Below are 12411 nucleotides of genomic sequence, written 5' to 3'. Positions count from 1 at the left end.
CGCTTACATTGGGTAACAAAAATCTGGCAGGTATTGGACTAGTCCATATCCTCATGGGGGATTCTTAGTATCTCATTTAGGCCTCTTTTCCACAGGCAGCTGAAGGTAGTAAAATCATAACCTGTTAGCAGTTTTTGTTCACCGACCAGGGACTTGCTGGCACTTGGCATGGGTGGTGGACAGGCGCCCCCCGGTGGAGTTACCTGAAAAGCGAGCGGTTTAGCTGCCTCTTTAAATGTTTTATGCTTCACAAAAGCAATCCCTGGAAAGGAACTATTAATCACTTCCAGAAAAGTAGACGCATTAAAACGTTAATGGCTCCAGGACGTTTTAATGCGTCGTTCACTCCTGCCCCGTGCATGTCTCCCCCGCCGCCATTTACCATCGGGACATTGCGATCCATGATTGGGGAAGAGGTGCGAGCACTCTTCTACCCAATCGCAATGCCTGGAATGAATGGACATGGCCCAGATCAGGGGCCTTGTCCATTCATAAAACAGGAAGCGGTCAGAAGCTAGTAAAATGTAAAACAGGAGTTTTTGCAACTCCATCTAGTGGCCAAAAAGTAAAATTACACATACATAAACATACACTTATAATTAAATATTAATAAAGTTAATCCCTTCCACTTTGAAAGGCTCCCTCCCCCATCCCCCAAAAAAACACTTGTAAAAAAAAAAAGAATACATAAATAGTTGCCTTAGGGACTTAGTAATATACCCTCATAAAATATAGATTAAAAAAGCTATTACTTTACTACATAGGGGCTTGTTATTATTGACCAGGCTAAAGAAAAAAAAAAATTACACCTATAGTTCCAAATTTATTGTCACCATACATTGTGATAGGGACATAATTTAAACGATCTAATAATTGGGGCAAATAAAATGTGTGGGTTTTATCCACAGGAAAATGTTTTATTTTAAAACTATAATGGCCGTGACATAATGATTTTTTCTAATTTTTTTTCCTGTAAAAATGCATTAAGAATAAAAAAATTCTTAGCAAAATGTACTACCTACAGAAAACCTAATTGGTAGCAAATAAACCCCCAAAATATAGATCATTTTGTTGCGATAAGTTGTAATAAAGTTATTTGACGAATAAAAGAGAGGAACGCTGACGGGTGAAAATTGCTCTTGTCCATTAGGGTAAAAACCCCTAGGGGATGAAATGGTTGAAAATGTTATTCAGCCTGCTGCTCGCTCGTACACTATTTTGGTAGTTGGACCGAGCAACTAGCGTTCAGTAAGTATGTTAGAAAATGAAGAAAACTCAGAGAATCCTGCAGGAGGAGATGGACTACTCACAGAGGCCTTGCCTCCCCCTGGTGCCCCTCACAGCCTGGGGGCCCATCTCACAAGGGTCATACAACAAGTGTAGATCTTCACACCCATAACAAGTGTAGCCACGATACACCTGCTGTGAAGTATAGTCCCCTGTGTCGGGGGAAGGGAAGTAGTTGGGGGGGCCCCCCACAGCTCTGGGCCCTCCCCTGCGGTCACTCCCTTCCAGCTCCTCCCCTGTGTGACAGTATCTCTGTAATAGCGGTCCTGTAAAGGGGACTAGCAGAGAATGGAATGTGTATAAAGCGGTCCCTCTTACCATCGGCTCGGCGTCACTCACCGGCGGCCGGCCGCTGCGACACGCATCGTCCAGGTGTTTGTGCCACAGGATGGCGTGGAATCGTGAGCTGCTCTGGAACTTGTACGCATTCCCTGAACAGGAAACACACAAAATCAATCAACATGCTTAATGAGTGGCTGCAAATTATATGTAAATTCATGCAGGGTAATACCACTCGGTTCAAGTTGTTCCTGATTTATATTTTACACCAGTTTAAAGCTGCATTAATTGGCATAAAATCTGCATCAACTCAGAATTATCTGCATTCTATTATGGCCAACCCTAAACATCCAAATCCCGAAATACTGACCTGTTCGTATATTAATGAGCAAAATGATTGAAGATCTATTAACTGGTCACCTCCCCTTCCCGGCTCCCTTCCCACTAGTTCAGTCACCTCCCCTTTCCTGTGCCCGCCCAGTCTCCTCCCCATCAAGTCATCTGCCCACCCCCCTCTATCCAGTCACCTCCCCACCAGTCCATTCACCTGCCCAACCCCCCCCCCCCCCCCCCCCTCCATCCAGTCACCTTCCCTTTCCTGGGCCTGCCCAGCTCCCTCCCCACCAGTCCAGTCACCTCCTCTTTCCTGCGCACGCCCAGCTCCCTCCCCACCAGTCCAGTCACCTCCCCTTTCCTGCGCCCGCCCAGCTCCCCACAAGTCCAGTCACCTTCCCTTCCCTGCACCCGTCCAGTCACCTCCCCTATCAAGTCATCTACCCACCCCCCTGTATCCAGTAATCTCCCCTTCCCTGCACCCACCCATCCGTCTCCCCACCAGTCCAGCCAACTGCCCAACCCACGCCATCCAGTCACCTCCCCTTTCCTGCACCATCCTGTCTCCTCCCCACCATCCAGCCACCTCCCCTTTCTATGCCCTCACTGTCACCTCCATCCAGCCACCTCCCATCTGTCCAGCCACCCCCCTGTCACATGCCCATGCAGTAATCTCCCCATATAACGCATGTTCTCCCCTTCAGTCGTCATCTCTGTCCTGCAATCACTCAGTCTGGGGGGAAGTTACCTTTATCCGGGTTGTTGAGCTGGAAAATGTTGGGATGTTCTGGGTCATCAGGTAACACAACCATCCAGCCCAACACAGACACTTTCTTACTGGGGCTGGACTTGAACTGCAACAAGAGGGGATAGGTTAGTGAGTAGACAGGTCCTCTTGTCTGGCCACCATCACATCACTCATCCAGGAATATGGAGGCGGCCATTGCAGACCTTTATAGGAAATGCTTCTCTCTAGCTTCATATTGTCAGTGGGTGTGCAGACACTAGCTGCAGTGTGTGGGCTGATAGCTGTGCTTGCAGTGTAAGGGCAGCTTCTGCATTTCTCTTGTGACAGGTGCACTTTGTAAGGTAGTCAGCCAAGACACAATAACTCACGTTTTTCCTTTCATTCCCTCGTAGTGATTTAGCCCCGAAGTAGAGGAGAGTAGACCCAGTTAGGGTCACCCAGTACCGCGTCCAGGAGGTGAGCTAGGAAGACAGAGGGACAATATCAGCTATAGAGAGTGCAGGCGGAAATGTCACAAGCAATCATCACTGGATCATCAGCGATATCCAAACTCTTCAGGATACCAAACTTCCTCCTGCTGCTGCACACACATAGCAGAAGCAGGTGATTACCTGTGAGAGGCAGGGCTTTGTTTAGGGGCAGGGCTTCATTCAGGGGCAGGGCTTAATCCCCCCAAGACCAATGGCACTCCAGGCAATGGCCTGGAATGCCTTTACCTAAAAACATTCCTGTTTCCGACAGGTCCAATCTGATTTCCGATCATTTTTTTCTGATTGATTTTCTGATCACGTCTATACAAAATCTATCAGAAAAAAAATCCAGACCTGTTGGAAATAATCAATTTGACCGCTCTCTACCTGACGAGATTGCACGGTGTGTACCAGGTATTTGGCAGTGACTCCATAGCTCCCTTATGCATTAAAAGTTCCACACTATTACATCACACTCACTGGTTTGACAAATCTGTAAAAAAACTAAAGAAAGAGGTGCGCAGACTGGAATGACAGCGGCGGAAACATCTGTGCCCTGAAGACAAAATTTCACTAATTGCTCACCTCAAAAATTATCAATCACTGATCAACAAAGAGAAATCTTTATTCTTGTCTCAGGAGATTGCAAATGCAGCTAACAGACCTGCCCAGCTTTTCCGCACAGTTGACAATCTCTGCAAACCCATCTTGCCGGAAATCCAGCATGAGACCCTCACAGGACCTGTGCGAGAAGTTCAGATTTTGTATTTATGCACTGCCCGGAGTCCCTTTAAGGTGCGTACACACGCCCAGCGGGAGGGTCTGATGGACCCGTCGTTCATTGCCGTAGTCCGTGTGTACGCACCTTTACACCCAGATGCTCTAAACAGCTACAGACCCGTCTCCAACCTCCCCTTTCTGGGGAAAGTTATTGAAAAGGCTGTCTATCTCCAACTGGAAGCCAGGCTCTCCAGAAACTGCATCCTTGACCCTCCTTAATCTTGTAACCCTGTGTGGGGTTCTTCTTTAACCTTGAGACACTATACTTTTCTTGAATATGGCAATAAAGAAAAGGCCAGGCATCAGAGCGTTAACTCAATTTATGTACATTAAATGTGTAACAAGTTTAATGAAGTTGAGCTGTGAATGCAGAAAATATTTTTCCTAGAGCAAGATCTTGTCTTTAATTAATGTAAAGTGAGAGAACACACTTCTCTGTCCACTATAAGGCAATGTCTCACAATCTTATAGCAAGCAATGTGTTAACCTCTTTCAGTGACTGAACAAAGTAACAGCAATAGAACACTTTCACTTTGCAGTACAACACTGTCTCTTTAAGGATTTTTCATGCACAAAACATTCACAGGTTAGGCTTTTCTTGGGTCTGAGCAATGTCACAGCAGTAGAACCCTTTCACTTTATAATACAGCACTGTCTCTTTAAAGATCCTTCATGAACAGAACATTCACCAGAACTGAGCGTCATTTATCAGTAGGATATTAGGATACCATCTCTTGGCAATAAGGTCTCTCTCAGGAGCTACACAGCACAGATAGTCTGGATGGCCTGAAACACACTTCTCATGCATGGGATATATCAGTCTGTGTGGAGAGTGAGTGGGAGACTTATCTTGAGAGCTGCAGCCACATGCAGCTTGGCAGACTGGAGTCCTGTCTGTGGGTGCTGCTGGGGTGTCTGGCTCACTGCTTTCTCTAATGTGAGATAGTCCTCTCCTGAGGTATCACTATGCTCTCCCCTGCAGACACATGCAGCTTGGCAGACTGGAGTTCTGTCTGTGGTGCTGCTGGGGTGTCTGGCTCACTGCTTTCTCTAATGTGAGATAGTCCTCTCCTGAGGTATCACTATGCTCTCCCCTGCAGACACATGCAGCTTGGCAGACTGGAGTCCTGTCTGTGGGTGCTGCTGGGTGTCTGGCTCACTGCTTTCTCTAATGTGAGATAGTCCTCTCCTGAGGTATCACTATGCTCTCCCCTGCAGCCACATGCAGCTTGGCAGACTGGAGTCCTGTCTGTGGGTGCTGCTGGGTGTCTGGCTCACTGCTTTCTCTAATGTGAGATAGTCCTCTCCTGAGGTATCACTATGCTCTCCCCTGCAGACACATGCAGCTTGGCAGACTGGAGTCCTGTCTGTGGGTGCTGCTGGGGTGTCTGGCTCACTGCTTTCTCTAATGTGAGATGGTCCTCTCCTGAGGTATCACTATGCTCTCCCCTGCAGCCACATGCAGCTTGGCAGACTGGAGTCCTGTCTGTGGGTGCTGCTGGGGTGACTGGCTCACTGCTTTCTCTAATGTGAGATAGTCCTCTCCTGAGGTATCACTATGCTCTCCCCTGCAGACACATGCAGCTTGGCAGACTGGAGTCCTGTCTGTGGGTGCTGCTGGGGTGTCTGGCTCACTGCTTTCTCTAATGTGAGATAGTCCTCTCCTGAGGTATCACTGTGCTCTCCCCTGCAGACACATGCAGCTTGGCAGACTGGAGTCCTGTCTGTGGGTGCTGCTGGGGTGTCTGGCTCACTGCTTTCTCTAATGTTAGATAGTCCTCTCCTGAGGTATCACTATGCTCTCCCCTGCAGACACATGCAGCTTGGCAGACTGGAGTCCTGTCTGTGGGTGCTGCTGGGGTGTCTGGCTCACTGCTTTCTCTAATGTGAGATAGTCCTCTCCTGATGTATCACTATGCTCTCCCCTGCAGACACATGCAGCTTGGCAGACTGGAGTCCTGTCTGTGGGTGCTGCTGGGGTGTCTGGCTCACTGCTTTCTCTAATGTGAGATAGTCCTCTCCTGAGGTATCACTATGCTCTCCCCTGCAGCCACATGCAGCTTGGCAGACTGGAGTCCTGTCTGTGGTGCTGCTGGGGTGTCTGGCTCACTGCTTTCTCTAATGTGAGATAGTCCTCTCCTGAGGTATCACTATGCTCTCCCCTGCAGCCACATGCAGCTTGGCAGACTGGAGTCCTGTCTGTGGGTGCTGCTGGGGTGTCTGGCTCACTGCTTTCTCTAATGTGAGATAGTCCTCTCCTGAGGTATCACTATGCTCTCCCCTGCAGCCACATGCAGCTTGGCAGACTGGAGTCCTGTCTGTAGGTGCTGCTGGGGTGTCTGGCTCACTGCTTTCTCTAATGTGAGATAGTCCTCTCCTGAGGTATCACTATGCTCTCCCCTGCAGACACATGCAGCTTGGCAGACTGGAGTCCTGTCTGTGGGTGCTGCTGGGGTGTCTGTCTGGCTCACGGCTTTCTCTAATGTGAGATAGTCCTCTCCTGAGGTATCACTATGCTCTCCCCTGCAGACACATGCAGCTTGGCAGACTGGAGTCCTGTCTGTGGGTGCTGCTGGGGTGTCTGGCTCACTGCTTTCTCTAATGTGAGATAGTCCTCTCCTGAGGTATCACTATGCTCTCCCCTGCAGACACATGCAGCTTGGCAGACTGGAGTCCTGTCTGTGGGTGCTGCTGGGGTGTCTGGCTCACTGCTTTCTCTAATGTGAGATAGTCCTCTCCTGAGGTATCACTATGCTCTCCCCTGCAGACACATGCAGCTTGGCAGACTGGAGTCCTGTCTGTGGGTGCTGCTGGGGTGTCTGGCTCACTGCTTTCTCTAATGTGAGATAGTCCTCTCCTGAGGTATCACTATGCTCTCCCCTGCAGACACATGCAGCTTGGCAGACTGGAGTCCTGTCTGTGGGTGCTGCTGGGGTGTCTGGCTCACTGCTTTCTCTAATGTGAGATAGTCCTCTCCTGAGGTATCACTATGCTCTCCCCTGCAGACACATGCAGCTTGGCAGACTGGAGTCCTGTCTGTGGGTGCTGCTGGGGTGTCTGGCTCACTGCTTTCTCTAATGTGAGATAGTCCTCTCCTGAGGTATCACTATGCTCTCCCCTGCAGACACATGCAGCTTGGCAGACTGGAGTTCTGTCTGTGGTGCTGCTGGGGTGTCTGGCTCACTGCTTTCTCTAATGTGAGATAGTCCTCTCCTGAGGTATCACTATGCTCTCCCCTGCAGCCACATGCAGCTTGGCAGACTGGAGTCCTGTCTGTGGGTGCTGCTGGGTGTCTGGCTCACTGCTTTCTCTAATGTGAGATAGTCCTCTCCTGAGGTATCACTATGCTCTCCCCTGCAGACACATGCAGCTTGGCAGACTGGAGTCCTGTCTGTGGGTGCTGCTGGGGTGTCTGGCTCACTGCTTTCTCTAATGTGAGATGGTCCTCTCCTGAGGTATCACTATGCTCTCCCCTGCAGCCACATGCAGCTTGGCAGACTGGAGTCCTGTCTGTGGGTGCTGCTGGGGTGACTGGCTCACTGCTTTCTCTAATGTGAGATAGTCCTCTCCTGAGGTATCACTATGCTCTCCCCTGCAGACACATGCAGCTTGGCAGACTGGAGTCCTGTCTGTGGGTGCTGCTGGGGTGTCTGGCTCACTGCTTTCTCTAATGTGAGATAGTCCTCTCCTGAGGTATCACTGTGCTCTCCCCTGCAGACACATGCAGCTTGGCAGACTGGAGTCCTGTCTGTGGGTGCTGCTGGGGTGTCTGGCTCACTGCTTTCTCTAATGTTAGATAGTCCTCTCCTGAGGTATCACTATGCTCTCCCCTGCAGACACATGCAGCTTGGCAGACTGGAGTCCTGTCTGTGGGTGCTGCTGGGGTGTCTGGCTCACTGCTTTCTCTAATGTGAGATAGTCCTCTCCTGATGTATCACTATGCTCTCCCCTGCAGACACATGCAGCTTGGCAGACTGGAGTCCTGTCTGTGGGTGCTGCTGGGGTGTCTGGCTCACTGCTTTCTCTAATGTGAGATAGTCCTCTCCTGAGGTATCACTATGCTCTCCCCTGCAGCCACATGCAGCTTGGCAGACTGGAGTCCTGTCTGTGGTGCTGCTGGGGTGTCTGGCTCACTGCTTTCTCTAATGTGAGATAGTCCTCTCCTGAGGTATCACTATGCTCTCCCCTGCAGCCACATGCAGCTTGGCAGACTGGAGTCCTGTCTGTGGGTGCTGCTGGGGTGTCTGGCTCACTGCTTTCTCTAATGTGAGATAGTCCTCTCCTGAGGTATCACTATGCTCTCCCCTGCAGCCACATGCAGCTTGGCAGACTGGAGTCCTGTCTGTGGGTGCTGCTGGGGTGTCTGTCTGGCTCACGGCTTTCTCTAATGTGAGATAGTCCTCTCCTGAGGTATCACTATGCTCTCCCCTGCAGACACATGCAGCTTGGCAGACTGGAGTCCTGTCTGTGGGTGCTGCTGGGGTGTCTGGCTCACTGCTTTCTCTAATGTGAGATAGTCCTCTCCTGAGGTATCACTATGCTCTCCCCTGCAGACACATGCAGCTTGGCAGACTGGAGTCCTGTCTGTGGGTGCTGCTGGGGTGTCTGGCTCACTGCTTTCTCTAATGTGAGATAGTCCTCTCCTGAGGTATCACTATGCTCTCCCCTGCAGACACATGCAGCTTGGCAGACTGGAGTCCTGTCTGTGGGTGCTGCTGGGGTGTCTGGCTCACTGCTTTCTCTAATGTGAGATAGTCCTCTCCTGAGGTATCACTATGCTCTCCCCTGCAGACACATGCAGCTTGGCAGACTGGAGTCCTGTCTGTGGGTGCTGCTGGGGTGTCTGGCTCACTGCTTTCTCTAATGTGAGATAGTCCTCTCCTGAGGTATCACTATGCTCTCCCCTGCAGACACATGCAGCTTGGCAGACTGGAGTTCTGTCTGTGGGTGCTGCTGGGGTGTCTGGCTCACTGCTTTCTCTAATGTGAGATAGTCCTCTCCTGAGGTATCAATATGCTCTCCCCTGCAGACACATGCAGCTTGGCAGACTGGAGTTCTGTCTGTGGGTGCTGCTGGGGTGTCTGGCTCACTGCTTTCTCTAATGTGAGATAGTCCTCTCCTGAGGTATCACTGTGCTCTCCCCTGCAGACACATGCAGCTTGGCAGACTGGAGTCCTGTCTGTGGGTGCTGCTGGGGTGTCTGGCTCACTGCTTTCTCTAATGTGAGATGGTCCTCTCCTGAGGTATCACTATGCTCTCCCCTGCAGCCACATGCAGCTTGGCAGACTGGAGTCCTGTCTGTGGGTGCTGCTGGGGTGTCTGGCTCACTGCTTTCTCTAATGTGAGATAGTCCTCTCCTGAGGTATCACTATGCTCTCCCCTGCAGCCACATGCAGCTTGGCAGACTGGAGTCCTGTCTGTGGGTGCTGCTGGGGTGTCTGGCTCACTGCTTTCTCTAATGTGAGATAGTCCTCTCCTGAGGTATCACTATGCTCTCCCCTGCAGACACATGCAGCTTGGCAGACTGGAGTCCTGTCTGTGGGTGCTGCTGGGTGTCTGGCTCACTGCTTTCCCTAATGTGAGATGGTCCTCTCCTGAGGTATCACTATGCTCTCCCCTGCAGCCACATGCAGCTTGGCAGACTGGAGTCCTGTCTGTGGGTGCTGCTGGGGTGTCTGGCTCACTGCTTTCTCTAATGTGAGATAGTCCCCTCCTGAGGTATCACTGTGCTCTCCCCTGCAGACACATGCAGCTTGGCAGACTGGAGTCCTGTCTGTGGGTGCTGCTGGGGTGTCTGGCTCACTGCTTTCCCTAATGTGAGATGGTCCTCTCCTGAGGTATCACTATGCTCTCCCCTGCAGACACATGCAGCTTGGCAGACTGGAGTCCTGTCTGTGGGTGCTGCTGGGGTGTCTGGCTCACTGCTTTCCCTAATGTGAGATGGTCCTCTCCTGAGGTATCACTATGCTCTCCCCTGCAGACACATGCAGCTTGTCAGACTGGAGTCCTGTCTGTGGGTGCTGCTGGGGTGTCTGGCTCACTGCTTTCTCTAATGTGAGATAGTCCTCTCCTGAGGTATCACTATGCTCTCCCCTGCAGCCACATGCAGCTTGGCAGACTGGAGTCCTGTCTGTGGGTGCTGCTGGGGTGTCTGGCTCACTGCTCTCTCTAATGTGAGATAGTCCTCTCCTGAGGTATCACTATGCTCTCCCCTGCAGCCACATGCAGCTTGGCAGACTGGAGTCCTGTCTGTGGGTGCTGCTGGGGTGTCTGGCTCACTGCTTTCTCTAATGTGAGATAGTCCTCTCCTGATTTATCACTATGCTCTCCCCTGCAGCCACATGCAGCTTGGCAGACTGGAGTCCTGTCTGTGGGTGCTGCTGGGGTGTCTGGCTCACTGCTTTCTCTAATGTGAGATAGTCCTCTCCTGAGGTATCACTGTGCTCTCCCCTGCAGACACATGCAGCTTGGCAGACTGGAGTCCTGTCTGTGGGTGCTGCTGGGGTGTCTGGCTCACTGCTTTCCCTAATGTGAGATGGTCCTCTCCTGAGGTATCACTATGCTCTCCCCTGCAGACACATGCAGCTTGGCAGACTGGAGTCCTGTCTGTGGGTGCTGCTGGGGTGTCTGGCTCACTGCTTTCTCTAATGTGAGATAGTCCTCTCCTGAGGTATCACTATGCTCTCCCCTGCAGACACATGCAGCTTGGCAGACTGGAGTCCTGTCTGTGGGTGCTGCTGGGGTGTCTAGCTCACTGCTTTCTCTAATGTTAGATAGTCCTCTCCTGAGGTATCACTATGCTCTCCCCTGCAGCCACATGCAGCTTGGCAGACTGGAGTCCTGTCTGTGGGTGCTGCTGGGGTGTCTGGCTCACTGCTTTCTCTAATGTGAGATAGTCCTCTCCTGAGGTATCACTGTGCTCTCCCCTGCAGACACATGCAGCTTGGCAGACTGGAGTCCTGTCTGTGGGTGCTGCTGGGGTGTCTGGCTCACTGCTTTCTCTAATGTGAGATAGTCCTCTCCTGAGGTATCACTATGCTCTCCCCTGCAGACACATGCAGCTTGGCAGACTGGAGTCCTGTCTGTGGGTGCTGCTGGGGTGTCTGGCTCACTGCTTTCTCTAATGTGAGATAGTCCTCTCCTGATTTATCACTATGCTCTCCCCTGCAGCCACATGCAGCTTGGCAGACTGGAGTCCTGTCTGTGGGTGCTGCTGGGGTGTCTGGCTCACTGCTTTCTCTAATGTGAGATAGTCCTCTCCTGAGGTATCACTGTGCTCTCCCCTGCAGACACATGCAGCTTGTCAGACTGGAGTCCTGTCTGTGGGTGTGGGGTGTCTGGCTCACTGCTTTCTCTAATGTTAGATAGTCCTCTCCTGAGGTATCACTATGCTCTCCCCTGCAGACACATGCAGCTTGGCAGACTGGAGTCCTGTCTGTGGGTGCTGCTGGGTGTCTGGCTCACTGCTTTCTCTAATGTGAGATAGTCCTCTCCTGAGGTATCACTATGCTCTCCCCTGCAGACACATGCAGCTTGGCAGACTGGAGTCCTGTCTGTGGGTGCTGCTGGGGTGTCTGGCTCACTGCTTTCTCTAATGTGAGATAGTCCTCTCCTGAGGTATCACTGTGCTCTCCCCTGCAGACACATGCAGCTTGGCAGACTGGAGTCCTGTCTGTGGGTGCTGCTGGGGTGTCTGTCTGGCTCACTGCTTTCCCTAATGTGAGATAGTCCTCTCCTGAGGTATCACTATGCTCTCCCCTGCAGACACATGCAGCTTGGCAGACTGGAGTCCTGTCTGTGGGTGCTGCTGGGGTGTCTGGCTCACTGCTTTCTCTAATGTGAGATAGTCCTCTCCTGAGGTATCACTATGCTCTCCCCTGCAGACACATGCAGCTTGGCAGACTGGAGTCCTGTCTGTGGGTGCTGCTGGGGTGTCTGGCTCACTGCTTTCTCTAATGTGAGATAGTCCTCTCCTGAGGTATCACTATGCTCTCCCCTGCAGACACATGCAGCTTGGCAGACTGGAGTCCTGTCTGTGGGTGCTGCTGGGTGTCTGGCTCACTGATTTCTCTAATGTGAGATAGTCCTCTCCTGAGGTATCACTATGCTCTCCCCTGCAGCCACATGCAGCTTGGCAGACTGGAGTCCTGTCTGTGGGTGCTGCTGGGGTGTCTGGCTCACTGCTTTCTCTAATGTGAGATGGTCCTCTCCTGAGGTATCACTATGCTCTCCCCTGCAGACACATGCAGCTTGGCAGACTGGAGTCCTGTCTGTGGGTGCTGCTGGGGTGTCTGGCTCACTGCTTTCCCTAATGTGAGATAGTCCTCTCCTGAGGTATCACTATGCTCTCCCCTGCAGACACATGCAGCTTGGCAGACTGGAGTCCTGTCTGTGGGTGCTGCTGGGTGTCTGGCTCACTGCTTTCTCTAATGTGAGATAGTCCTCTCCTGAGGTATCACTATGCTCTCCCCTGCAGACACATGCAGCTTGGCAGACTGGAGTCCTGTCTGTGGG

General features: G+C 51.6%; 1 protein-coding gene across 3 annotated transcripts in view; it reads right to left on the bottom strand.

Moving 5' to 3' along the window:
- Positions 1 to 12411, bottom strand: part of RALGPS1 (Ral GEF with PH domain and SH3 binding motif 1) — a 574444-nt gene that overhangs the window by 3895 nt on the left and 558138 nt on the right. For 2 of the 3 annotated variants that reach the window (XM_068249198.1, XM_068249200.1), the window contains 3 exons: positions 3016 to 3108; positions 2648 to 2753; positions 1606 to 1718 (listed from right to left, as the gene is read on the bottom strand). In XM_068249198.1, coding sequence (XP_068105299.1) covers positions 1606 to 1718; positions 2648 to 2753; positions 3016 to 3108 — 312 coding nt within the window. The remainder of the gene's footprint in view (positions 1 to 1605; positions 1719 to 2647; positions 2754 to 3015; positions 3109 to 12411) is intronic. The other variant, XM_068249199.1, reaches the window with a different exon arrangement.

This window comes from Hyperolius riggenbachi, chromosome 8, assembly GCF_040937935.1.
Source record: "Hyperolius riggenbachi isolate aHypRig1 chromosome 8, aHypRig1.pri, whole genome shotgun sequence".
Classification (NCBI taxonomy): domain Eukaryota; kingdom Metazoa; phylum Chordata; class Amphibia; order Anura; family Hyperoliidae; genus Hyperolius; species Hyperolius riggenbachi.
The sequence above is the reverse complement of the archived record's forward strand: the minus strand, read 5'-3'. Positions and strand labels throughout refer to the sequence as shown.